Source organism: Henningerozyma blattae, chromosome 2 (assembly GCF_000315915.1).
Source record: "Henningerozyma blattae CBS 6284 chromosome 2, complete genome".
NCBI lineage: Eukaryota > Fungi > Ascomycota > Saccharomycetes > Saccharomycetales > Saccharomycetaceae > Henningerozyma > Henningerozyma blattae.
In genome coordinates this window covers 321,517-346,815 of record NC_020186.1, presented here as the reverse complement: position 1 = coordinate 346,815, position 25,299 = coordinate 321,517, and the positions used below count along the sequence as shown (strand labels likewise).

General features: G+C 31.2%; 10 protein-coding genes and 2 non-coding genes across 12 annotated transcripts; 4 read left to right on the top strand and 8 right to left on the bottom strand.

Annotated features, from left to right (window-relative positions):
* Positions 1–449: 449 nt before the first annotated feature.
* On the bottom strand, positions 450–1,610 carry TBLA0B01580 (uncharacterized protein; the record flags this gene model as incomplete). The annotated part of the gene is made up of 1 exon (XM_004178472.1): positions 450–1,610. One exon carries the CDS (start codon positions 1,608–1,610, stop codon positions 450–452), a length of 1,161 nt encoding a protein of 386 aa, XP_004178520.1.
* Positions 1,611–2,297: 687 nt separating this feature from the next.
* Positions 2,298–2,369, bottom strand: TBLA0Btrna6D. Its single transcript has one exon. It is a non-coding gene; the product is annotated as a tRNA-Asp (tRNA).
* An 18-nt stretch (positions 2,370–2,387) lies between these two features.
* Positions 2,388–2,459, bottom strand: TBLA0Btrna9R. Its single transcript has one exon. It is a non-coding gene; the product is annotated as a tRNA-Arg (tRNA).
* Positions 2,460–2,871: 412 nt separating this feature from the next.
* Positions 2,872–3,720, bottom strand: TBLA0B01570 (cytochrome b5 reductase family protein; the record flags this gene model as incomplete). Its single annotated transcript, XM_004178471.1, has 1 exon — positions 2,872–3,720. The coding sequence occupies one exon, from the start codon at positions 3,718–3,720 to the stop codon at positions 2,872–2,874; it is 849 nt and encodes a 282-aa protein (XP_004178519.1).
* A 336-nt stretch (positions 3,721–4,056) lies between these two features.
* RSM18 (mitochondrial 37S ribosomal protein bS18m) lies at positions 4,057–4,536 on the top strand (the record flags this gene model as incomplete). Its single annotated transcript, XM_004178470.1, has 1 exon — positions 4,057–4,536. The coding sequence occupies one exon, from the start codon at positions 4,057–4,059 to the stop codon at positions 4,534–4,536; it is 480 nt and encodes a 159-aa protein (XP_004178518.1).
* An 891-nt stretch (positions 4,537–5,427) lies between these two features.
* On the bottom strand, positions 5,428–6,612 carry PKP1 (protein kinase PKP1; the record flags this gene model as incomplete). Its single annotated transcript, XM_004178469.1, has 1 exon — positions 5,428–6,612. One exon carries the CDS (start codon positions 6,610–6,612, stop codon positions 5,428–5,430), a length of 1,185 nt encoding a protein of 394 aa, XP_004178517.1.
* Positions 6,613–8,099: 1,487 nt separating this feature from the next.
* Positions 8,100–10,259, top strand: YVC1 (Yvc1p; the record flags this gene model as incomplete). The annotated part of the gene is made up of 1 exon (XM_004178468.1): positions 8,100–10,259. One exon carries the CDS (start codon positions 8,100–8,102, stop codon positions 10,257–10,259), a length of 2,160 nt encoding a protein of 719 aa, XP_004178516.1.
* A 95-nt stretch (positions 10,260–10,354) lies between these two features.
* On the bottom strand, positions 10,355–10,858 carry TBLA0B01530 (glutathione peroxidase; the record flags this gene model as incomplete). Its single annotated transcript, XM_004178467.1, has 1 exon — positions 10,355–10,858. One exon carries the CDS (start codon positions 10,856–10,858, stop codon positions 10,355–10,357), a length of 504 nt encoding a protein of 167 aa, XP_004178515.1.
* A 1,208-nt stretch (positions 10,859–12,066) lies between these two features.
* TMA46 (translation machinery-associated protein TMA46) lies at positions 12,067–13,143 on the top strand (the record flags this gene model as incomplete). Its single annotated transcript, XM_004178466.1, has 1 exon — positions 12,067–13,143. One exon carries the CDS (start codon positions 12,067–12,069, stop codon positions 13,141–13,143), a length of 1,077 nt encoding a protein of 358 aa, XP_004178514.1.
* A 333-nt stretch (positions 13,144–13,476) lies between these two features.
* Positions 13,477–15,621, bottom strand: APP1 (phosphatidate phosphatase APP1; the record flags this gene model as incomplete). The annotated part of the gene is made up of 1 exon (XM_004178465.1): positions 13,477–15,621. The coding sequence occupies one exon, from the start codon at positions 15,619–15,621 to the stop codon at positions 13,477–13,479; it is 2,145 nt and encodes a 714-aa protein (XP_004178513.1).
* A 1,589-nt stretch (positions 15,622–17,210) lies between these two features.
* Positions 17,211–19,238, top strand: ECM3 (putative ATPase ECM3; the record flags this gene model as incomplete). The annotated part of the gene is made up of 1 exon (XM_004178464.1): positions 17,211–19,238. The coding sequence occupies one exon, from the start codon at positions 17,211–17,213 to the stop codon at positions 19,236–19,238; it is 2,028 nt and encodes a 675-aa protein (XP_004178512.1).
* A 311-nt stretch (positions 19,239–19,549) lies between these two features.
* CMR2 (Cmr2p) lies at positions 19,550–24,466 on the bottom strand (the record flags this gene model as incomplete). Its single annotated transcript, XM_004178463.1, has 1 exon — positions 19,550–24,466. The coding sequence occupies one exon, from the start codon at positions 24,464–24,466 to the stop codon at positions 19,550–19,552; it is 4,917 nt and encodes a 1,638-aa protein (XP_004178511.1).
* Positions 24,467–25,299: the final 833 nt, after the last annotated feature.

The window sequence follows — 25,299 nt, the reverse complement described above, 5'->3', positions numbered from 1 at the left end:
TGGTATACCTAGGTGGAAACACCAGAATAATTTATTTATACATATTATTTTTACTAAATTATATCTATCCATCTTTTTCACAAGGTATACAATGTACGTGGTTCATTAGACTTATCTTCCAATAAATCTTATGATTAAACGAATAACTCTTTCATCGATGAACGCTTGTTATTTAATTAGTTAACTTCTAGTCAGAGTCGTTGATTAATTATCTAAAGGCCAGATAGCATTAAAAATTGAAATTATACATATCTAGTACTTACGATACTTTTTATTTAGCATTGTTGACTTATTTCTCAATATAATTCACATTTTTATGTAAGAAAAAAATGAAGATTATTCGTTATATCTGTGGAGCTTGTTGATAACCATTAAAAAAAACATAACATAAATAAATAAAAAAAGAATTAAAAATACACAAAGTCAACAAAGTTAACGAAAATTCAGAATTACATAACATCTTCATCATCAAGATCAGAGACGTCTCCTTCTAGAGTAATACCTTCGACTTTATTTGTCAAATTATTGACTGACGAATCTTTTGTGGAAGCAGTAATTGAAGTAGATGTTGCAGAAACTGGAATTGCAGGTTTGCCAGTAGCATGTCTTGGTGGCATCTTTGGTGGATGTTCTTCTTCGATGTTACGTCTACTTGGCATTTTTGGTGGTTTATCTAAGTTATCACTATCAGCATTATTATCTGAATCTTCCAAATTTTCCATTTGAATACCTACAGTACCACTGGATAAATGATTAATTTGAATATTTGAATGTGCAGTAGATGAGGCTGAATTACTGTATGTCATCGTAGTAATAAAATCTTGAAGAGCTTTAAAACTTCTTTCATGGTATTCTAATTGGGCCATTGCTAATTCATTCAAATTTGTTATGAAGTTAGAATGAGAAATAACTTCGTGCATCATGATTATTGCATCATCAATAGATTGTTCAAAAGCTTGCTTATGCTGTTCCATAGCAACTCTTAAACTGCTTTCCTTATCTTCAGAGGCATGATCCAACTTGGTACGAGAAATATCATACTGTAATCTCTTGTTTTGTACATCCTTACGATGCTTATTTGCAACATCGATTCTATTAGTTAAGACATTCTTCAATTCGGTATTAAAACTCTTTTGAATAATCTTATCTTGCTTAATTCTTTCATCAGAAATAATAGATTCAGCTTCACTGAATGAATGAAAGACAGTAGAGGAATCTTTGTCCATTTTTAATTGTTCAGCAGCAAATAAAGCAGCTTTTGACAATGCATTATTTAACGTTCTTGGAGAGTTTTGATTATAATTATTTATTGAGCCAACAGACGAAACACTTGTTCTCATTGGTTCTACCGAACCAGAGCTGTGTGAGTTATCAGAACTGTTACTAATTTTAGTTTGAAGTTCTTGAACTCTCGATGAAGCTGTTTTTTGGAATTCGGTTATAGAATCTCTAACATCCTTTGGGTAATCATATGATTCATTTTCATAAACAGTGGTAATTCTCAAGAAATGGTCATATACTAATTTAATTGAGTCAACTTGTTGTTCTAAATCTAAGTATTCTTGAGGTAAGGGAGAAATATCAGTTACTTGACCAAATTTTTCTTGCATTCTACGTTGAGAAGTTTGTGCTAATGCAGGCAGAATCTTTAGTCTTTTCACTCAATTCTTGGAATTTTTTGTTCATAGACGCTTTGAAATTACCAAACGACATTATTAGAGAGTGTAATATTTATTTTGTATATGTTCTATAGTTAAAATATCTTAGCCTATCCTACTTAACTGATTAGCTCAAAATTGTTTTGTCTTATACAATCAAAATGCTTTTGGCATTCTCCCTTTAAAACGTCCTTATAAATAACAAAATATAGATTTTTTTTAAACCCGTATGAGAGAATGCTTAGCTTTGCCGAATTTTTTTAAAAAACAAGCAATCTCTTTATTTACAGTAAATTTCCTATTTTGAACAATGCTGTCAAAATTCGTTTTCACGGTATGTGTGAAGAAGTCTAGTAAAAACTAGGGAATATTTCCTATTTAGCTGTCTTATCATAGCGATGTCAGTAAACTACAGCTAGATTTTGGAGTAGTATAGACGATAACTAGCTCTTTCCTATATATATATATTCTCTTATTTTATCAAAGAGTAAAAAACAAACATGTATAATTGGAACAAAACTCCTGAATAGTTTTAGATTATGCCCTAATTATTAAAGTGGGTACTCTTTAACAATGCAGGTTGGCAATTCAATGAAACTCACGTGACTACCATCCAAAATTTTGCAAAAAATAATAAATCTCCTCGACGGGGAATTGAACCCCGATCTGGCACGCGACAAGCGCCCATTCTAACCATTAAACTATCGGGGAAAATTGAGAGAAGTAAAGCACTCACAGTGGGGGTCGAACCCACAATCTTCTGATTAGAAGTCAGACGCGTTGCCATTACGCCACGCGAGCTTTATTTCTTGTATTTTTTTGTATTCCAATAATAACTAACGTGCCAGACAAGGTACTCATGTTCTGAAGTCCAACCTCAGAAACCACGTGTCCACAATATAAAGATACTGGAAATGTAGAGAGGCTGACATTATTAAATAATGAATTTTGATGTTACTGGGATTCAAGAGTGTTAGACATTGTTATACAGTGTTTAAGATGTAAAGACGATTACTTTATTTAGAAATATATAGTAAATACTATAACTAAAATGAATATATTTCTTAAATAGTGTTTTTCGATATAAAAAGAAAAACACATTTTAAACAATATGTCACGTGATAAAAAGTCTTTTACCACTTAATACAAAATGATATAATCATATTCCAGCAAATAGTTAAGAAGGGTTTCATAAATTAAGTGCAGTCAATATCTAATAGAAATATATTTCATTCTGCATGTTTCTTTCATTTGGTCTCTCAAAATCGAGTAGATTGACAAATTTGTCAATCATCTTATCTTCCCAAAATGGAGAACCACAAATTAATAGCTGTTTACTAGTAACATCTTTCCAATTGAAATTTTCAATTAATAAATTATCAGAGATATCGGTGACGTAGGTCACCGTTAATTTACCTTCTGCCTCTCTTACTAATCCATCAAGTCTATCTTTTAAGAGAATGTTTCCACTTTTATTTAAATATACTATATTAACATATGTTGTGTCATTTTTGTCATAAACGATTTGATGAATTATTGGCATCACTGCAGATAACCCAGTACTACTTGCAACAATACCAATTCTTTCTCTAAAATTTTGTTCATATTTATAATTTCCATAAGGGCCATTAATATATGCGATACTATCAATTTCTCTATGGTTAATAATTGTAGAAAGGCCACCATGGTGTATATCTTGAATTAATAATTCAAACTCACCCTTATCAGATGACAAAACAGCATAAGGCCTAGTAATATTAGAAGTCACATTAATATTTAAAGTAACAGTTATAAACTGGCCTGGTTTTGTTCCCAAGATATCTTGAGAATGCGGAAGTGTGAAAGCATACACATATATGTCTTTTGTAATTTCAGTTTTATTTTTTAATGGAACCGGGAATGGATCAATAGAATTGTTTAAAATAATGTGTCCAGAAACATAAGGCAAGTATGGGACTGGGATTGACAGTAACGGCTCTATTTGGTTTAAGTATAGTAAGGTGGTTAATGCAAGAAAAAATAATGTGATGACGGGATACCAATGATGAGAGAATTTATTCATTATTGGGTGAAATATTGACCTAGACTTCTTAAAAAAATTATTTTTCTTAATCATGAAATAGAACCAAAGATAAGTCAATTGAAATCCATAATTTTAATACTTAACCGTAATTTTTATATTTAATGTCAATTATATATCTTTATTCAATGTTTCATGGAATGTATTCCTTCATTGCACCCGTTTTTAAATAAGCCGAAAACTGGTTTAAGTTATAAAGTAACTCTAGAATAACTATAAAAAAACTCCCATTTAAAGACAATTTGGAAATAAAAAAAACATAGCTTAGACAGTAAAGGTAGCACACGTATATATTGGAAACATTGTTCAATCTAAAGCATGAATAAACTAACTTTAACTCGTCAGCTCTCTACAGCACGTACATTATTGCAATCTAGAATATTCAATCCATCTTCTGGAAATGAAAATAATAAAACTAACTTCAATACAATAACTAAGCGTGTAGACAGAGGTCTAGTAAAACATTTCGAAGTAGGTCAGCTCTATGAACCATTTGATTTATCTATGGCCCGTATCAGATTAGATCGTAAAAACGCTGCAGTTAATTCTGCAAATAGAAGGAAGAACAATTCGTCTCATAATGGAATCCATATGACAGATTTATATACACATCCAGAGCAATTATCAAAATATTTGTCTACTACAGGACAAATACTTTCAAGAGAAGTCACTGGTCTTTCGGAGCGTGATCAGAAGCGTTTAGCAAAGGCAATTAGACGCGCTCAAAGTATAGGTTTGCTATCTAAAGTTCACCGTGATATTACCTTTTTACCATCTAAGAATGTATCTCATTTCTAGACATATCTTTTTCCTGTATATATACAGATTTTATTCATATAAAAAAGAATACTAATTCTTACTAGTAAATATTTATAAAATTTTATTTAAGATTTTAATATTCATACCTTAATAATGGAGTAATTGAACATAAAACCAGTGGGGCATATATGTATACCGTGAATTTATTGATTTATTGATTTTTTTTAATATAATTAAATTTTTTTAATGTCGGTTTATTGAAGAATTGATATATTCTAAACAAATTATAAATAATAATTAAACAAGTATTAAGATGAAAACTTTTAAACGAAGAAAGAAATAAATAAAATTCTGTCAGAGCTGTGGCATTATGTGTCATAAGTCGTGGGTTTGGGTTAACAGCTAATAAAGCATGAATTTAGTCGTAATTGTGGCTTTATACAACAACTAAAGAACTTAATATAATAAATAATCCATCATGCATTAAGCATACGTGGTCTCACTACTAAAAATACCCAAGTAGTGATATTAAGAAGGTATTAGGATGTGATAGGTTCTATTTTAATATCAGACCATCAATTCGTTGATGGTGGATCTGTCCATTTTTTGGAGTATAAATTACCACGAAAATATCCCAAAAGTTTATAACTGTTCATTGTATATCCTGTATATATTATATATTCCCTTTCGAAAGAAGCAAGGAGATTTTTTATAACAATAATATAATAATTATTCAAACAGATTACTTAACTAAGAATTAAACTATGAGCAACAATATTTTGAACAGTTCGACCGCTGGTCAAATTCCATGACTAATGTTAATCATAATTAAAAGAAATGTCACAAATGATACCAAAGTGTGAAAAATAAAAAAATCGTTTGCTAATTTTTCTTTTTTTCTTTTTTTTTACTTTGGCTTTATATTTCTCTTTACTTAAAATTTGTTATTCCTTTTATTATGATATAGACATCAGTGCCTAACCCCCAAAGACTTTGAATACTTAGAGATCCACCGAATAATTCTGCATACATTCGGCACAGTGGTAACCCAAATCCTAATCCTGCAACCCTTGGAACATCAGCGTTAACTTGATTCACTTGTGTAGCTGGATCACCTTCATGCTTATTTACTTCTGAAGTATAAGCATAATCTAATATAAAAGGTTCACGCTCCGGAGGAATGCCCCCACCATGATCTCTTACACGAATGCTTAAAGTTTCACCACAATTTCCTTTCGTAATTTGTACCATAATAGGGACATCACTTTTACCATTTCTTATTTGTGCTAATGATGAATTTTTTAGTACTTCAGTTAAAATATATTCCAAATGAGCACCAATACAGCTAAACTCTACTGGGTTATTGTCATTTGTCTCAACTTGTACTGGAACAGCTCTATCGTATTCTAACCTTGTTAAATCACCCACGTATTCTGAAACTTGATTTACCAGATCACTAACATTAAAATTTGTGTTGATTACACCTATACCTTTATGGGAGACACTCGACGGATCTATTATTGTATTAGTTTCTCCATTGTCATCACTTTCAATTAATTTTAGATAGTGAGTTGCCAATAACTTCATTATTATTCGATCTTTTAAATGAGCATCTAAAAATTCTTTTATACTTTTTCGATCATAAAACTCGCCGACTTCTTTAAACCCTGTTGCCAATTCCATTATACTATCTTGATGATCATCTAAGAACTCGTTCAATACCCTTCGAACTGCATTATCATCTTGTAATTGATAGGGATACTCCAAGGAGAGTAGAGACTCCAGAGATTTTAAATATACTGAATTATTGTTTGAAATATATGGATTTATTACTACAATATAAGGTAAATTATGGATAGAATTTAACCTTCTGCAAACATAGACTAATAAAGAATATATCGTGTTAATACTCAAATTATACTGCTCATTACTATGCGGTTTAATAGAAGAATTCCAATTCGTTAAATATGCATAATCAATATTAGGAATAGATTTATGTGAATAATCTTGTATCAGCTGGGTTAAGCTTGTCCGTATTTGGTATTGATGTAGAAATGGTAATTGGTTTAAATGCTGATATCTTTTAAGGACTTTTGAAAATATGAAACGCCCCATCTGATAGATTGACTACCTTTTAGTTGTATTTTTCACTAAGGATAGGATGATGCTAAGGGATTATAGTTTTTTTCTAAATAACTTTGTGACCTTTAAATATTGTGTGTATTCAGAAATTACTAGTTTAACATATTAAATTCTAAAATAATTTTTCAGTCACGATTTTTCCCTTTTTCACCGTTCTTCAAAACTCCGAAACTGATCCTAAGTTTTCCAAATTCTTGCTCAACTGAAAAAAGAGTCATAGCAACAAAATAAATATATTTAGTACTGATTAATATCGTTATATTACCTTGGTTTTGAGAGTTTAGTGTTAAAACCTTATAAATAATACTAAAAAAAAGAGTTATATTTACTACTTTCAACTAGGGTAACCTTAGCCGTGCCTTTTTTTTTGTCACACACTTTGAATTGTACAAGATATCCCGATGGTACTTCTAAAATATCCATCTTCTCCGAACTAGTACATAAAATTAATGGATTAACTACTCTTGAAATGTAGGATAGGATTATTAATTAATGATATATTATCGAATGTCTTGCTTTCTATATTCTAACGTACCGTAAGTGATTTTTACCAGTAGTACAAACTACTTACACTATTATCCGAGAAGAGGCCAATAAATTTACTCCTTGATTTTTTTCTTTTCTAGTTTAGTTAAGGAATAGATTGCTGATGCAGTAAACCCTGTAGAAGATTAACAGTAGACATATTATATAATTAAGGATAACTGCCTTCGAAGGAGAATCGTTAACAAGATATATCAGTCTCTTGGACAATATTTTGACTAGAAATCTATGGAACTTTATGGTTTAAATACTGTTCCTGATAAACAATGCAATTAACTTAAATAATAATTATTTGAGAATTTTAACTCGAGTAACTGCTACAGTTGATATCAGGGTAATGAAAATTCATAGCTGCTTATACTAGAAGGAGAAGTCAAATGGTGTATATAGTTAGTTACAACTGGTAATATTAATTTCGACTATTTATGATTCAGTGAGATAACGATCTAGTAATAACAAAATAACAGGCATGAACCAGATACAAACTTTAGAACATGTTATCCAACATAATAAACGATTAATAATTTTAAAATATAATATGAAGATGAAACGCGTTAGTTTCGCGTTGTTAATTAATTTACTCTGTGAACGAAATTGAAATACCTAGAAGTAAAAAAGCCTGTTGATCCGTGCAATCATTTCTTAGATGCTATCCGAAAAAAATCATAAAAGAACCCTGCACTACCCCACGCGGAGATAAAAAAAACATTCCAAATTTCAAACGAAGGGTATTTTTTCAGCATGTATAAAAGACCCTTGGATAAAGGAATTTTTTCAGGAAACTGACAGAGTTTTGATTAGATTAGATTAGCTAATGTATATATATTGTTTAAAATGGGTGCAACCCCTGTTTAGATTGTATTATTTTTTTTATCACATTCACAATAAGATAACAGTATTCTAAAAATCCCAATACCATGTCTAGTCATCATGGTCATCATGCGGATCCAATACTCCCAGTCAACAGTAGTGATGTAAGCATCACGGAGAATTATGAGGAAATAAGTTTTTTACCACCAAATTCTCGTCAGGTATTAAGAATTGCTTTAAATTTAAAATACTTGATTGATAAAGCTATTCCTATTGCGTATAACGAAGAGTTAGTATTATGTGAACATTCCAGAATTTTAAATGCAAATGTTATCAGATTAACAAGGGAAGCCTGTGGTGGAGACCCATCAGACCCTCACAGTTTGAGAAAATATGAATCAGTATTGGTATTTTCTCTATTAAAAGTTGCTAATTGGTATGATGATTTATCTTCTCAAGAATTACATAATTCTGAACTATATAATTTGCGTTCCACAGTAGCTCAACAATTATGTAAAATTATCATTGAAGAGGAGGAAAGTGAGAATTTATACTTTATGATGTTAAACATGTTATTGCATCGTTACACTATTAATGAAAATGAGGTGGATTCAGAGCCAACTAATGCCTTGGAACTAGCTACCGATATGCATTACACCATTGTTATTGGCTCATCAGGTTTCCAAAGATGTTTGAATTGGTTATGGAGAGGTTGGATTGTTCAAAGTAGAAACGATCCAACCATTTTCATTAAAGAAAATTCCATCTCTTCAACATTATTTTCAAGACATTTCACTCCAGAAAGAATTAAAACTCCACAATATCAAAATATCATTCAATTGTTATTTTCCGTACTTTTCTTATTAATTTATACAATTATTGTCAACACCAAGACATCAGATGAAATTGAACCTATCGATAAAATTGAAGCCTTTTTATATTTTTTCACAATTGGTTATATTTTGGATGAATTCTTCAAATTTTACTACATTGGTATGGCATATTTACAATTTTGGAATTGTTTCAATGATACATTATATCTGATAATTATAGTTTCCATGAATTTAAGAATAATAAGTATTTATTGGCCAATGTCACCAGATTCTACCTATGATAATAAACAATTAGATGTAATTTCATATAGAATTCTGGCTTGTGCAGCACCTTTTATTTGGTCCAGATTATTGTTATACTTGGAATCTGAAAGATTTGTTGGTGCCATGTTAGTTGTATTGAAACATATGATGAAGGAATCATTAATATTTTTCGTCTTACTTGGATTAATCATGATTGGGTTTTTACAAGGGTTTCTTGGTTTGGATTCAGCTGATGGGAAACGTGAAATTACCACATCTATTTTATCCAATCTAATTATTACGGTGTTAGGATCTGGTTCATTTGATGAAACATTTGATAATTTTGCACCACCGTACGCAGGGATCTTATACTACGGTTATTGTTTCATTGTGACAACAATATTATTGAACATCTTGATTGCATTATATTCTAATGCTTATCAAAAAGTGTCTGATAATTCTGATGATGAATATATGGCGTTGATGTCACAAAAGATATTAAGATTTATTAGAGCACCCGATGAGAATGTATTTGTTCCACCATTAAATTTAATTGAATTATTTATCTCTAAACCAGTGATGAAAATTTTAATGGTTCCTGATCAATGGTACAAAAACTTAACCAATTTCATCATGGTTATTATCTATAGCCCATTTTTGTTTTATATTTCTATAAAGGAAATTAAAATTGCCAAGAGAGTTCAATATAATCGTATTAAGAAATTACCAGATGATGCCAATGAAATTGATGTCGCTTGGGATTTAACTGATGGTTACTTAGATAATGATTCAAGTTTAATTGGACTTGCTGAAGAAAGTATGGCTAGTACAAGTAATAGTACTACAGATGTTACTGAAAATGGTGCCACAATCACTCGGGTTAGCCATGCTGAGGAATCTATCATCCAGGCCACCAATTTGAGAAACAATATTGCCATCAAGATTCAAAGAGAAGCTGAAGCTGCTGATCCAAAATTTGGTATCAACAAGACTAAATGGTACAAGGGAATCAACAAAGCCATCCAACCAGTAGAAAAAGGTTATGAAAATGGTTGGGGTTGGGAGAATTATAAGTTATATGAGTCATTAGAAGCCAAGAATAAAGTTACTGAAAAGAAAATCGATGAATTGAATAAAACAATTGTACAATTAACAGAATTAATCAAAGAACTAAAAATAAAGAAGGAGTAGTAAGAATTAGAATATATATATATATATATAAATCGAGCTATATTTAGATAATTTTCTCTTTATTTTTTTTTTTTATTAGTAGTACACTTGAAAACTCAAGTAGAAGATGGAGATTCAGCAAGCAATTTTTTAATGTCATCTTCCATTGATTTAGGTTTTGTTAAAGAAGAGTATCTTTGGAAAACTTCACCATTTTTAGAGATCAAAAATTTTTGGAAATTCCATTTAATACCTTTGAAACCCAATAAACCTGATTTTTGATCCTTTAAGAAAGTATAAACTGGATCTTCATCGACACCATTGACGTCGATTTTCTTGAGAACGGGGAAAGTAACACCATAGTTCAAAGAGCAAAACTTGGCAATATCAGTATCAGAACCTGGTTCTTGATTACCGAATTGATTACAAGGGAACCCGATGATAATGAAATCTTTGTCCTTGTATTCCTTGTATAAATCTTCCAATTCCTTATATTGTGGGGTGAAACCACATTTGGATGCGACGTTGACGATCATGACGACTTTGCCTTTCAATTGAGTGAAGGGGAAAGGTTGACCCTTGTTATCCTTTGGAGTTAACTCATAGAATGATGTAGTCATTGTATTAGTATTATGATAACTATTAAAAGTATTAAAAGTGTTTGAGAAATATCTTTGAGAGAGTGAAGAAGTAGAAATTGGGACGGTAGAAGCTTTAATTAATAATCTTGTAGTGGTAGAAAGCAAACCGGCAAAAAAAGGAGATTAAATAGGGGAAACAACGTTGTGGAGAAAAGGGAACAATTAGAATATGAATTCTTGATATCCAAAATGTATGTGCTTATATATGCCTACAACAGATACAATTCGTCAAATAATAGATGACAAAGTGCTCAATAACAAATTACCAAACAACAATTTGTATAACTACAAATAACAAAGTCTTTAAAATATAAAATGTATTGATAAGCATTCTTTACTTTCTATACCTTGTTTGTACGGTATCCTTAAAGCCTGTAAATGGCGAGCCAATCTTTAGCTCATCGCGGGTTGCAGAATTCCAAATCTGGGAGGACTGAATGTTCCGTTGTTCCGCAATCACGAGTTAGTAATTAGTCGGGCTGGCCAGGGGGTGTTGGCGGGACTGAAAATTGCCACTAAAAGTAATATGCTATCTAAAAACAGGCAGTGTTACACAATGGGCAGGAAGAACAGAACATTCCGAATCTGCAAATAGATTGCTGTAATAGCCAAAAAGTCAATTTTTGAAATAAGATGAGGTTACTGTAAAGTGTTTTTTTAAACGAAAGAGATTATTTTGAGGGTGTAGTAATTGTACAAGTGGTAATAATGTAAGACAATAGTGAGTAGTAGTAACAAACAAGTGGTAAGATCAATGAAGACAAACGTGTTATGTTTTGACAAGACTATTTGTTAAACTATTTTATATGGCGAGACATGTGAATTTTGTAATCCTATCTAGTGACGTGGAATAAGTGACAGTATATATATATATCTGACGTGTTTTTTATTTTATTTTAATTTTTTTTTCCTTGTAATTTTGTGGCGCGGCCAAGACCAAGGATGGAAAATAATTTTTAAAAAAAAAGTAAATGAAAAATTTCAGAATTTTCATGCCGTCTAAAGTGATGTTCGGGCGATGAGTTGTGGCCTAATTAGAAAATTATTCAAAAATCATACCGATTATTATACTATTTACATATGAGTTTTAAAAAAGGTTAGTGTTTTAAAAACTTTGTTTCAACGTAGTATTCGACATCATATTTTTAAAGTAATTGCAACCAACCGAGCTAAAAAAATTTGTAAAGATGCCTCCAAAATCCAAGAAGAAACAAGTTCAACAACCAGCTAAGAAGAAAGATAATGTCGACAAGACATTTGGTATGAAAAATAAAAATAGATCCACCAAAGTTCAAAAGTATATTAAACAAGTGCAATCCCAAGCTGACCCAGATAAAGATGCTTTGAAACGTAAGAAACTGGAAGAAAAGAAATTAAAGGAAGCTCAAGAAGCTGAAAGAAGAGCTTTATTCAATCCGATTATGGACCAAAAAGTTCAAAATGGGGTGGATCCAAAGACCGTTGTTTGTGCTTTATTCAAATTAGGGAATTGTAATAAAGGTGCCAAGTGTAAATTTTCTCATGATTTGAACGTTGGTAGAAAAGTAGCAAAGAGAGATTTATATCAAGATACTAGAGATGAAAAAGAACAAGATACCATGGATAGCTGGGATGAAGAAAAATTGAGAAGTGTTATTTTATCCAAACATGGTAATCCAAAGACTACTACAGATAAAGTTTGTAAATATTTCATTGAAGCTGTGGAAAATGGTAAGTACGGTTGGTTTTGGGTCTGTCCCAATAACGGTGATAAATGTATGTATAGACATTCCTTACCAGAAGGTTTCATATTAAAGACTAAAGAACAACAGAGATTAGAGAGAGAAGCATTGGAAAATCAACCAAAGATTACTTTAGAAGAATTCATTGAAACTGAAAGAGGTAAATTAGATAAAACCAAGTTGACTCCAATCACTGTAGAAAATTTTGCTGAATGGAAAAAAAATCATATTATTGAAAGATTATATGCTGAAATGAAAAATCATAAGAAATTAAATGGTCGTGAAATCATATTAAAATTGGCTAAAGAGAATATTGGCTCTTCTAATGCCGATATAACAGAAGATGGTTCTTGGGACTTAACAGAATTTACCGATGCTTTGAGAAAAGCCGAACATAAAGATGATGCTGCTATTAAAGATTATGGTGATGGTAGTAATCCAACTTTCGATATCATCATTAGAAGAGACGAAACAAATCATGCAGCCGCAGAATCTGAAAATTCTGTGGCTACTGCCTCAATTCCAACTGTTGAAGCAAATTGATAAAAATCTTATTTGCTTTCGTTAGATTTAATTTTTATCATCCACTTTATAATGCATTGAAAAAAATAAAAAACAACAACAAAAAACATTCTCCCATCGTTTTTTAGAATTATTTAGATTAAAGGAAATAAAATTCCATACCTTCTTCTTTATAATATCCATCTTTATATCCAAATATTAATAAAATAATTGTAATTTTAACAACTCATTCTAATTAAAAACTATTCAAAAAAAATAAATTGATTAATATTATTACTCTATGTATCCAAGTTATAAATACGTTTATGCTTATATATATAGTAGAACACTCTCGAGAGTTGACATAGATATGCATTACGTTCTTAAATTTTCTATTTCTTCAAATGAATCTTTACACACAACATTTGGATCATTAAAGAACATCAAACTAATACCTTGAGAAGTTGGATCAATTGATTTTAGTAAATTCAACCCATCATTAACTCTACGCTTCCATGTTTCTTCCTTTTTATCATATATGACTGTTGACACTGAAGGCGCGGTTCTTCTTGAATCGAAATCTAAATCGATATGACTTCCAATTTTAAAACTACTTGTTGTTTGAGCTCTTCTTGGTGTCAATGGTGGTTGAGGCAATGACACATGCACTTTATTTATCGTACGTGAATTTTTAATCTTCCTTATCTGCTCTGGTGTCAAAATAGGCTTTTTTGTGGGGATTGGTGGGGCTTTTTTAGATTTACTGCGTTGCTTTCGAAGAAATGTATCAGTATAATTTTCTCGAATTAATTCATTTAATTCAAACATTACTTGTTGTTCTTTTTCTGGGAAATCACTCATTGAGTTTTTACAACAACGAATATAAATAGAAATTACTTGATCCTTAAAATTCAATGCAGTATCAATATAGGCTTCGAAATCTTGTTCACCTGAGTCTCCTACAAGGATAAATTTCTTACTTGGAAAATCTTTCATTAATCTAGTTATGGGTTCCAACTTCCTTGAAGCACTGGATACCATAATACTTGATAACAAATTGCCCGAATATTGTTTAAGATATAACGGTCCAGGAGGATAATATGTTTGAATATAATCTTCTAATGATTGAAACATTTGTAGAGGTGAATTTGAAACATAAAAAAAATCTACATCAAGTTGATCTTGCAAATTGTTGTACCAGTTTGGTAAACCGTCAATTAACCAAGAGTCTAATGGATGTATAAATACGTTACGGAACATGGACATTTTATCCCCTGTAACACCGGTATGCTTAATAGTATCGTCAATGTCACTAATTAAAGCCACACCGTCACCTTTGATAAAATCAATTGCAAATCGTTTTGAAACTTGTTTGGGGAAATTGTCCGGTAAATTTAAAGTAATTCTCATTTGAGTTGGTAAAAAATTTGTCTTTGTTCTTAAATATATATCTCCAAAATAATCAGTTGTTGCATAATATGTTTTATTCAATGAAACATCATTATGTGAATTTGATTTAGAAATATCCAAATTATATTTATTTTTAATCGAAAGATGACTTTCATTATCATCACTGTCATCAAATTCATCATAACCATCGCTACTTCCCATACTATTATGGCTTGCAGTTGTACAATCATCATCTGGATTAGCAATTAATTCAATTGTTACTGGAAGATTAGGAACTTTTTTCTCTAAAAACCCATTAACACGGGTCTGTAAAATATCGAGTTCACTTTGATAACTATCTGATATATCCGAATAGGAGTCTGCATAGTTTAATTGGTTTGAATTAGGACGACTAGATAAACCGTATCGACCCATGTTATGAGAATTATCACCATTGTTATAACTGTAACGGCTATATCCAGAATCATTTGAGAAATCAGAAGACGATGAATTAGGAGAATTTAAATAATAATTCGGTTCAAAATTAGGATTTGTGTTTGTTGGAGTAATATCTCTTGAGGTGGTTCTACTAGACATAGGTGAATCAAATATTTCTTCATTACCTGTTCTTAAATAACGTTTACATAATGACATAATGATTCTATTCCTTTTGGATTTAGGATCACCTGGTGCACCAACACCCAACCTTATAACTGTCTCGAATTTTTTCAATTCATCATTATATGTGGAATAAGTTGGATAATAGTGAATATCCACGTTAAATGGAATACCGTTTACTGAATAAGGATCATGGGAATATAACCCTGCAGTAGTATTATTTACAGCTTTAATACCTTCTCTAGTCTTTTGGGTAATAGTAGAAGTAATAGTAGGTAAATAATAATCCTTTGTGGATCGTACCAAATCACGTAACCTTTGCCTTTTACTCATGACGTTGGGAGTATTATAATTTGTATGAATGTTATTATTATTATCTGGTCGCATAGAATCGGTATCATGTCTATCATTTGATTGTTTTAAAATACTATCATTAGAATTATTGTTGTTGTTATTTGGATATCCTTGACCGATATTTTGATACGATACATTTCTATAATCGGCCTGCATCATTATATTACCGTTAGATATGATTGTAGTATCAGGGTTGTTGTTTGTGTAATTGTTTCTAAATTCCTTCTGCTTCTTCCTTTGTCGTTGCCTGTTCCTTTGCTGTATAGAAAGAGAGTTTAATTTATTAAATAATTTACTATCAGATAATTGATAATCTTTTGGCTCAGTCAAATAATCCTTATAATTTAAAATGTTATTATCGATAGAAATTCTTGTCAAAATATTTGAAGATAATTTTTTAATTCTGAAGTTTGTTTTAACAAATTTATTATTAACCCTGGTTTGATGCGGTTGAGTGTTTGAAGGTTGATTCTTATTGGTATTGAAATTCTTTATAATACTATGGAAACGGACTATATGGTTATTATTATTATGGGTATTGTGAGACAGACCACTGCCTAAATTCAACTTTAAGATATTTTTAAAATAGCTTCTATAACTACGGTTATTGTATTTCTTTAACGGGAAATAACTGTTTAATGACCACAAACCAGCACTGATAAAATCGAAAATGGATAACTAACTTTAATTGTAAATAAAAGGAATAAAATAACTCTGACAATGCTAAACTGGTATGTTGAAAAAAAAATAATTTCCAAAATACTGCTACAATATGTTCAACAGGCACTTATGTAATCAAAACAGGATCGAAAAAAGGGAATTATTTAGATATCTTTTAAAGCCCCTCTCCTTGTGAAAATTATATTATGCTACCTAATTTCTCGGACTTATTGATTCTTGATGCATAAAAAACAACAACCAGTAAACGATAAACTTTCAAAATGGCTCTATTGAAAGTTTTGTTGTCTCTTTTCAGTTTCTCAGCAGATATTTTTTTATTTTCTCATAATCACATTCTTGATGTACATAGGTAGTTTTGTGCAAATCCCAACCCCATATCAATAATCAAGCTAATATTAATTTTCTTCCATTCAGCTCGGATCTCGTCACGACAGGTCCATGGCTCCGAAAAGCCAATTTCGAAATTAGAGAGGTAGAATCGGGAACCCCGCCAGTCGAGGGGAGCCGATGGATTTGGTAAACAGGTACCCCTAATCTGTGTTTCCGCGGAAACTTCTTGCCGGTTGCCTAAATAAGAGAACGGCGCTAGTCACAGGCAAGACAATAACAGACTCCTTCTGCGGATGTGTCTGAAGGGTATATTTAGCAACATTCTCGTGATTTACGCAGTGACTTGATGAGGTAATAACTCGTAAATAGCTTGAGTAATATTAAGATAGTGATTATATATCTTTTTTTACCAATTACTGATATGTATAAGTTGTATTGAGGTGATACTATGACAGGTGGGAGGGTTTGCCATGGAGAGTGGGAACTATTTAAGAGATATCAAGGAGTCCTCCCTTAACTTTATATGTCTGCTTGTAGATTTGAAAAAAAATCACATCATTATAAATATATAGAAACAAGTATCAAAATATCAAAATATTGACATAAAAACAATAAACTGGCCAAGTTTATACACATTATTTTCAATCGCTTATCTTTCTTTCTTCATATTTTTTGTTTCAAAATAAAAATATACAACTACATTTAATATACTACAACTTTTATAAATCGAACCCAATATGTCAATATCATTTGGCCAAGTTGTTTGGTCCGCATTCAAACCAATAATAAAAATTTACCTGATTATAGGTCTGGGAATTCTTTTAGCAAAACTTGAAATCATTACAGCACAGGCTACAAAGATTATTTCCGATTTGATTTTATCTGTTTTCCTACCTTGTTTAGCATTTGCCAAGATTGTTTCTAATATAGAAGGAAAAGATATAAAAGAAGTAGGAGTTATCTGTTTAACAGCAGTCATGCTATACATGACTGCGTTATTTTTTTCATTAATGGTTAGAACATTCCTACCAGTCCCAAAGAGATGGTACGGTGGCATTCTTGCTACTGGTACGTTTCAAAATGCCAGTGATTTACCAATTGCATACATTCAGACAATGGCTAATGGTTTTGTATTTACAGCACAAGAAGGTGAAAAAGGTGTAGCATGTATTATTATATTCATGGCAATGTTTATGCTTTGTGTATTCAATTTAGGTGGGTTCCGTTTAATTGAAATGGATTTCATTAATGAAAAAAAGACAAGTGAGGAAGAGGATGTTGACGACAAATCCGCATCACTAGAGTTATCATTAAATACCAATCCATCCACTTCTTCTAGTGATTTGGAAAAAAACCCAAATTTCTCAAACGTGATTTATTCAGAAAGAGAACATAATAACAGTTCAATATCATCACAACATCAAATTCCTACAACATACTTGTCAAGTGACAAAATAAATAAGGAAACATTTTCTCCAAAAGAATTCTTGAACCCGATCCCATGCTATTGTAGCGTTCGGAGTACTGATACGAATATAAATTTATTTCCTGAAAGCATCAATACTAGTAATAATTATCAAAATAGTATCACAGTCCAAGAAAATCAGTCATATCAAAATACTTTGCATAACAGTAATATTTCTTCAAATTCCAATCATACTATTTTTCCATTTAATGGCCCTTCAAATGTCCCAACTAATAAGGTTGATAAACCTTCTTTATCTAATAAAAATCACAACCCAAATATGGAATTCACTCCCATTGCATTAGAAAATCCAAGTGAAGATGGTTTGACTTCTGAGACTAATTGGAATGAGACACCTTGCACTTCACCAATGACTTATAATACTCAAGGATCAATATATTCTAAATTAGAAAATATTCGTGCCAAAAGGAGAAGAAAAGGGAAACATCCAAATGAACTTGTGATAGCATACTCTCATATCGATCGTCAAAAGCAGCTTCAAAAATACAACGGTATTACCACATTAGATAGAGCTGTTGAACATTTTTATTCTCCAGAGTCTGATGATCTTCACAAAACGTTATTAGATAAAATCAAATCATCTGACTTAAAGAGAATTTTAATGTCAGAAGCAGACGTCACTGACCAAGATTTCAGAAATTCGGGGAAAAACTTTCCAGCCTTTATCAGGGTATTCAATATTAACTCTTTCATTATATTTTTCCTCAAGAACTGTTTTAGACCATGCTCTTTAGCTGTGATAATTGGACTGACTATTGCATTTATTCCTTGGTTAAAGGAATTATTTGTTACTACACCACATACCCCTTACATTCATCCAGCACCAGATATGGAGCCTCCATTAAATGTATTATTGTCATTTACAGCATATATTGGAGATGCTTGCGTTCCATTCGGTTTACTAATTTTAGGCGCAACACTAGGTACATTACAAATTGGTAGATTATACCCAGGTTTTTGGAAAGCAGCAATTGTATTGGTGGTGATAAAGTTGTGTATAATGCCAATATTTGGCATTCTTTGGTGCGACAGGTTAATTAAAGCAGGGTGGTTGAGTTGGGAATCTGATGAAATGCTGTTATTTGTAATTGCACTTAATTGGGGTTTACCATCAATGACTGCTGCCATATATTTTACAGCTAGTTCAACACCCATAGATTCGCCAGATCCAATCCAAATGGAATGCGTTTCTTTCTTCCTAATGTTACAATATCCTATCATTGTAATTACTATGCCTTTCTTAGTTACCTATTTTTTAAAAGTACAAGTCAAAGTATAGTTTTTACCGTCCAACTAACTAATCCATTAAAAGCACTCACGTTCTTCCACGAGCTTTGCATTGCTTTCTAAAATTTTTGCTCTCCATACTATAATAGACATTGAGGTATTTTAAAATAGCCTCTTTAGCACGTATTGATAGGTACTACAACTATCAATTTATTTTTTAGTTTAATATATTTCAATTATTATATAACTTTACATGCTGTCTTATGTTTTTTTTCAAATCAGCTAGATAAATTTTATTTACTTATAAGAAAACGATCATAAAATAGAAGGCGGCTACCATGCTTGAACATTTCTGAGACTTCATCAATTTGCATTGTTAAAATCAGATAATAAATATATAGACATATTTTCACCATAATTAATACCAAATTGAGTAATAATTGGCAAATTACCAGAGAACCATTTTTTCATCACTGTTTTACGGTATTTGGACCAGCTCTCAGGTAGTATACTACTAGTATTGCCTGGTTTTACAAACGCACACAGATCTAAAATAACACCATGGCGGTTTAATAGCTGTGATACAACTAAAGTAGTTAATGTAGCATAATTACAACCTTTGGCTTTAGTCTTTATTAGACAAACCAATAAACCACCAGTTTTGGCAATTATACAATTCAATATTGACTTATTAACAGTTTTAACGGTCTGTTCTAGATCGGTAACAAAATGTGTTAAACCAAGATGATCAATGGACTCATTGATACTACCGAGTACATATAATAAGTTCAAATTTTTAACAGATCCCACAGAATCAGTCACTGTAACATTCTTAATAAACCCTAAGTCACCGGTTCTTAAGTATGTTAGCCCGGTATCGCCATTTCCTTCTATTTTAGTTTTAAACTGTTCCGTAATAAATTGATCCTTGATTAGTTTTCTTTTTGTGTTCTTTAAATCTGATTTGAAGAGGTAATAATCATAGGCATTAGCTTCAGAACAACACCAAATCTCACCAAATTCACCACTATAACATTGCATCTTTGTTTCTGGGTTGACGATTGCTATATCAGTGCATACTGGAACCACACCAGAATCTTGAATCCGTAAATACCCATCTGATCCAACAGCTGATGGATCAATTTCTTTTATAAGTCCCTCACGTAAAGCACACGGATCTAAATATAAATCAACTGGAGGTATATTCAAGTATGATCTTAAGGAAATATTGCTATTGAATATATGTTCATAAACGAAATTGATGCGGGCTGGGTTGATACTAATTGAGCTATATTTCTTTAGAATAGATTCTATTGTTAAGGTCCTTGGCCTATTAGAAAATGGTATCATAATATTTTTAACATTTCTAAAAAAATCTGGACTCAATACTGTGTGTGAAATTTTGTTATCTTTTTTGTTGTTAGTTGGCTTTGTTTTCCCCCCTTCCAACACTTCTGCAGCTTTAGCCATTAAAAGGTAAAATGTCTCTAACTCAAAAAATATATCTTTAACATTCATATTTTGTAAACCGATTAAAAAATCTTTAGGAGATGAAAGGACATCTCTTAAACTGAAGAAAGTTGTAACACAGCCAACATAAGTCCCAAGGAGGACACTTAATATAAATCCAATACCATATGTATGAGGTGAAAGAGAAAATAATGTATTTTCATGAGATAAATGTAAAGTTTCTTTCAGGATTTTACATTCATTCATTAGAATCGAATGAGACATCTGGACATGTATATCTTCAGTAGTATCAGAATCACGATTGATCCAAATTAAACATGTAATAGAATTTGGATTTGAACTTTTTCTAGAAGGAAATTTTTCAGATATAGGCTTTTTAAATAACTTGATTGTAAGATCGCTTCTCTTTTTAATTTTAGAAATATTTGTAGTCTTTGGAATTTGGTGTTTAACATCTTTATATAATTTGCTTATTATTAGATGATTTTCAATAAGATATACAGTTTTATTATCAAAGAATACCCTCTTTACGTCATAAGTTTTAATGACATCGATGAAAAAATGCATATCATGTTCTGCATTCTCTTCTCTAAGCACATCAAGAGGAATTACAATCAAATTACAGTACCAGCATGCGATAATAGTAGCAAGATATTCCACAGAATTTTCACACATAACTACTACATGATCACCACGTTTTAAAGGAACTTTAGAACCAATTATTTTCTTTAGAAATGAGGCAACAATTTTTTCAAATAATTTCCAAGAAACTTGCGTATTTGTATTGTTGCTGTCTTTAGAATTAGTTTGAGGATTATTCATACCGTCACTGAATGTGGTTTCATTTTGGCTATTAGATAATCTCCATTCAATAACTTCGATAATATTTTTAAAATCAGATAGTTTTTTGTTTGTTCTTGGATCAAATGATGATTCTCTATAATCAATCTTTGAAGATTGGAATCCCGTCCCATCTTGATTATGAGATAATACCTCGTATATCTCCTTTAGATAAGTTCTTCTCAATTCAGATAGATGCGTTGAAAATATACTTTCATTATAGTATAGAGAATGTGGAATATAGTCCAAAATAACATGATCAAATTGAAATTTGACAAAATTTGATTTAAGCTCACCATTTAAGAATTGCTTCTCAATTGTACTATTAGCCAATTCTAAAGAACAATATCTTCTTGGCAATGAGCCTGGTGGTACAACTAATACGCATACTGGCTGAATTTTATGAAAAATCCACAATATTCTGTATATCTGTTCAGTAAAATCAGTCATAGTCTTTTCCAATTTGGTTTGGCGGGCTGAGGAGATACCAAGCATGGTAGAATCTGATTTAGCTAAAGAACTCTCAACGACCATAACAAGAAAATGTTCATCTCTATTATGTGGCAATTCAAAAGCAGAGACTTCAAGGACAGTTGCGACAGTTCGGACTAAAGTTTCACTAATTTGCTGTAAATAATAAGTTTGAACTACACGTTTTGACCTCAAGCTTCTTTCGCTAGAAATTTCTTCTACATCACTTTTCGTAGGGTTATTGCTTGAAGTAGCTGGAGAGTTTAAGTTTGGAATAGGTGCAGTTGTACGTGATGGACTTACTTTAGCTCTGCTTAAATCTGATGTATGAGCCCAGTTGGAATGGCGAACCAATTTGTTTTGTAAAAACATATCTTCAATCATTGACAGCACATATATTTTCCCATTATGAATGAATCCCATAAGTTTTGTTCTCATAAAATTTTTAGCAGGTGATACTAATGATTTGATTGTACTAACTCTTTCTAGTGATTGTACCGAATTTGAGCTAGAAGAGCACATAGTTTTCATCTTTGAATAATTAATTTTTGCATTAAACACGAAATCATTGATTCGCTCCATTTGATAAAATTCATTCGTTATACTATCGGAAGATATCCAAATTTCACCAACAGTTAAATCAGGTACAAGTGTAGCGTCATCTAAATTTGCTACACATAATGTGGCATCTGGTATTGGGAATCCAAAAGTATTCATTCTCAGGTAGTCATTGAATGATATAGAGCTATTTAGAGAAGCATTCACATTTGGTTCAACGATATTCACCCTTAATTTCTCCTTATCAACGTATAATTCATCCTGTAATCTTAAAGTTGGCGTTTGAATTGGAAAATTTTCTAGGCGGCCTAATTGGTCTCGTAAAGAAATAAAAATCCCACCAAAGTCTTGCAAAGTAAGCATTGGAGAATAGCAGGTGGCGGCATCAGAACAACCTAAATTATTCAACCATTTATAAACTACCATATCAGTAACATCTGTATCAATTGTTGTACACGAAGTTAAACAACATTTGATACATCTAAAATCCATTTTTTGTGTTTTATTATTAGTTAATTCAGGATTATCTAAGAAATTGATTACTACTTGCTTTAATTGCAATTGATCATTTAGTAAAATATCTGGTCTATACTTGTTAATTACTTCCTCATAGCCACCAGCTCTCTTTAAGATATTTTTATCTACTGATATAAGAAGATTACCAGAATATATGTTGAAGAGAACACCACATATCAGGCCTGTAGATCTAGTAGGATCTAAACTATTCATGATGGTGTATCTATTTGAAGGATCCCTATGCGAATGCGATTTTTTTATCTGTTTTTTTTCCCAGGTAGATGTTGAACGTGAATCTAAAATCTTTGCCAATGTGTCAAATTGTTTAGCTAAAATCTTGTGTCTCATTACTACCCCAGACAATTTACCTAATGGTGTTCTAGTAAATTCAATATATGATACATTTGGAATGTCAAATGTAGGAACTTTTTTCTTGGCTTTAGAATATATGCCCAAATCATTTGTCTTAATGAAATGAATCTGGGAAAATGCATCACTTTTAATTAGTTTAATTTTATTATTACTTGTAGAAGAATGCAGATTATCTAATTGTTTATAGCATTCATTAGAAAGTAACACGTGCTTTGATGTAGTAAGTTTAATAATTTCTACAACCTCAGTTAGAGAATAAGTCTCGAATGATACTGGGACAGCTACCATACCAGCAATAAAACACCCTAATAAAGCTACGGTGAATTCAATCATGTCTTCTTGATTATACCACAGTATAACTTTATCCATCTTGTAAAGGCTATTCTTTACGACCAACTCATGAGCAACTTTCTCTGCTCTTAGATACAATTTATACCAAGAAATATAATTATCCTTACCCTTTTCGTCTATACTTATAATTGCAGTCATATTAGGATAATTTTCGAATCTTCCACGTAAGATGGATGGTAAGGAGTCCATTATGATTTTATCCTGTTTTCTTGGTAGTAGAGGAATCATTGGCTCGTATGTATCTAGAGGGATATCTGAGGATGATAAGGATAATTGAATAGAATTTGTCCTTTTATGAAAGTTTAATTCAGATTTTGCTGTTGATACACGATATATAGAATTCTGTCTTGGTAATGATAGTTGGGTAGAGTTAGCGCTGGTAAAACTAGTTTTTGAACTAATATGGTATCTAGGGGAGGACATAGAATTTTCGTTACTATTATGTCTCAAATCATTTGGGAATATATAATTATTGCTACCTACAGTTGGGGTCCTTCTAAACTCATTCGACGTCGAAACGAAAGAACGATTATGAGAGGAAGATGAAGAAACTGGTACACTCGTATGAGCATCTTCTAAGAGATTTTTTCTTTTTGACTCATACCCTTTTCTAGTTAAGTTTTCTTCTTTATAATCCTGAATTAGATCATATAACAGGTTTTTAATATGAGGAGGTAGATTTGATGGAACTGAAAAATCCATTTTTATTAATTAGATTTATTGTTACTGAACGTAAAAATGTTGAAATTAATTCAATTTGTCTATCTTGAGGGTCTAAAGTATTTGAATTCGACAGAGTTATTGAAATATTGTAACGAATGAAAAATGATGGTACTTTAAGTGATTGATAAGGCTTAACAATAAAATACAAAGACTGATTTGGCAACTAGATTAAAATTGATCTTATTGAAAATCTCTTTGATGCGTAGTTTCTGTTAGATCAATATGGAACTTTAATTACTGTAATCCGATGAGATAAACATCATTCTCCATATTATTTTTTCACAATGTAAATTTAGAAACAATAGCGTTACGCGTCTTTCTTAAATGATTATAAAAAAATTAAGTGACAGAAACTCGTTCCTGCAAAAGCAAAGGTAAATAAATATTCAAAAGTATTTATATATATATATATATAAGAATGATAATAATTTAATATATACAACTTGTGTGTTAAAATGTATAAAAGCTATCTAAGTCTAAACTTATTTTATTATTCCCAATACATAATAAATAAATATAAGAATTGGTTAGTAAGATAAAGTTTTGGATTCGTGCATTCACTACAAAACTATTTCTATTAAATGTCCATAATTCCAGTCCCAAAACATACTGATAATATATCTTTCGAGAGATATCTCCTGAAGATTACGAATCTGTTTTCTCTTTTTTTAACAACGCATCAAAATGAGCCTTTCGGTAAAATTAAACTACTGGGCAAAATTATCCCCGAAATTTAAAGTAAGAGAATGTAATAGGGACCCCGATGGATCGAAATGAACGTTTCAACTTGATTTATCCATTATTAACCAGCA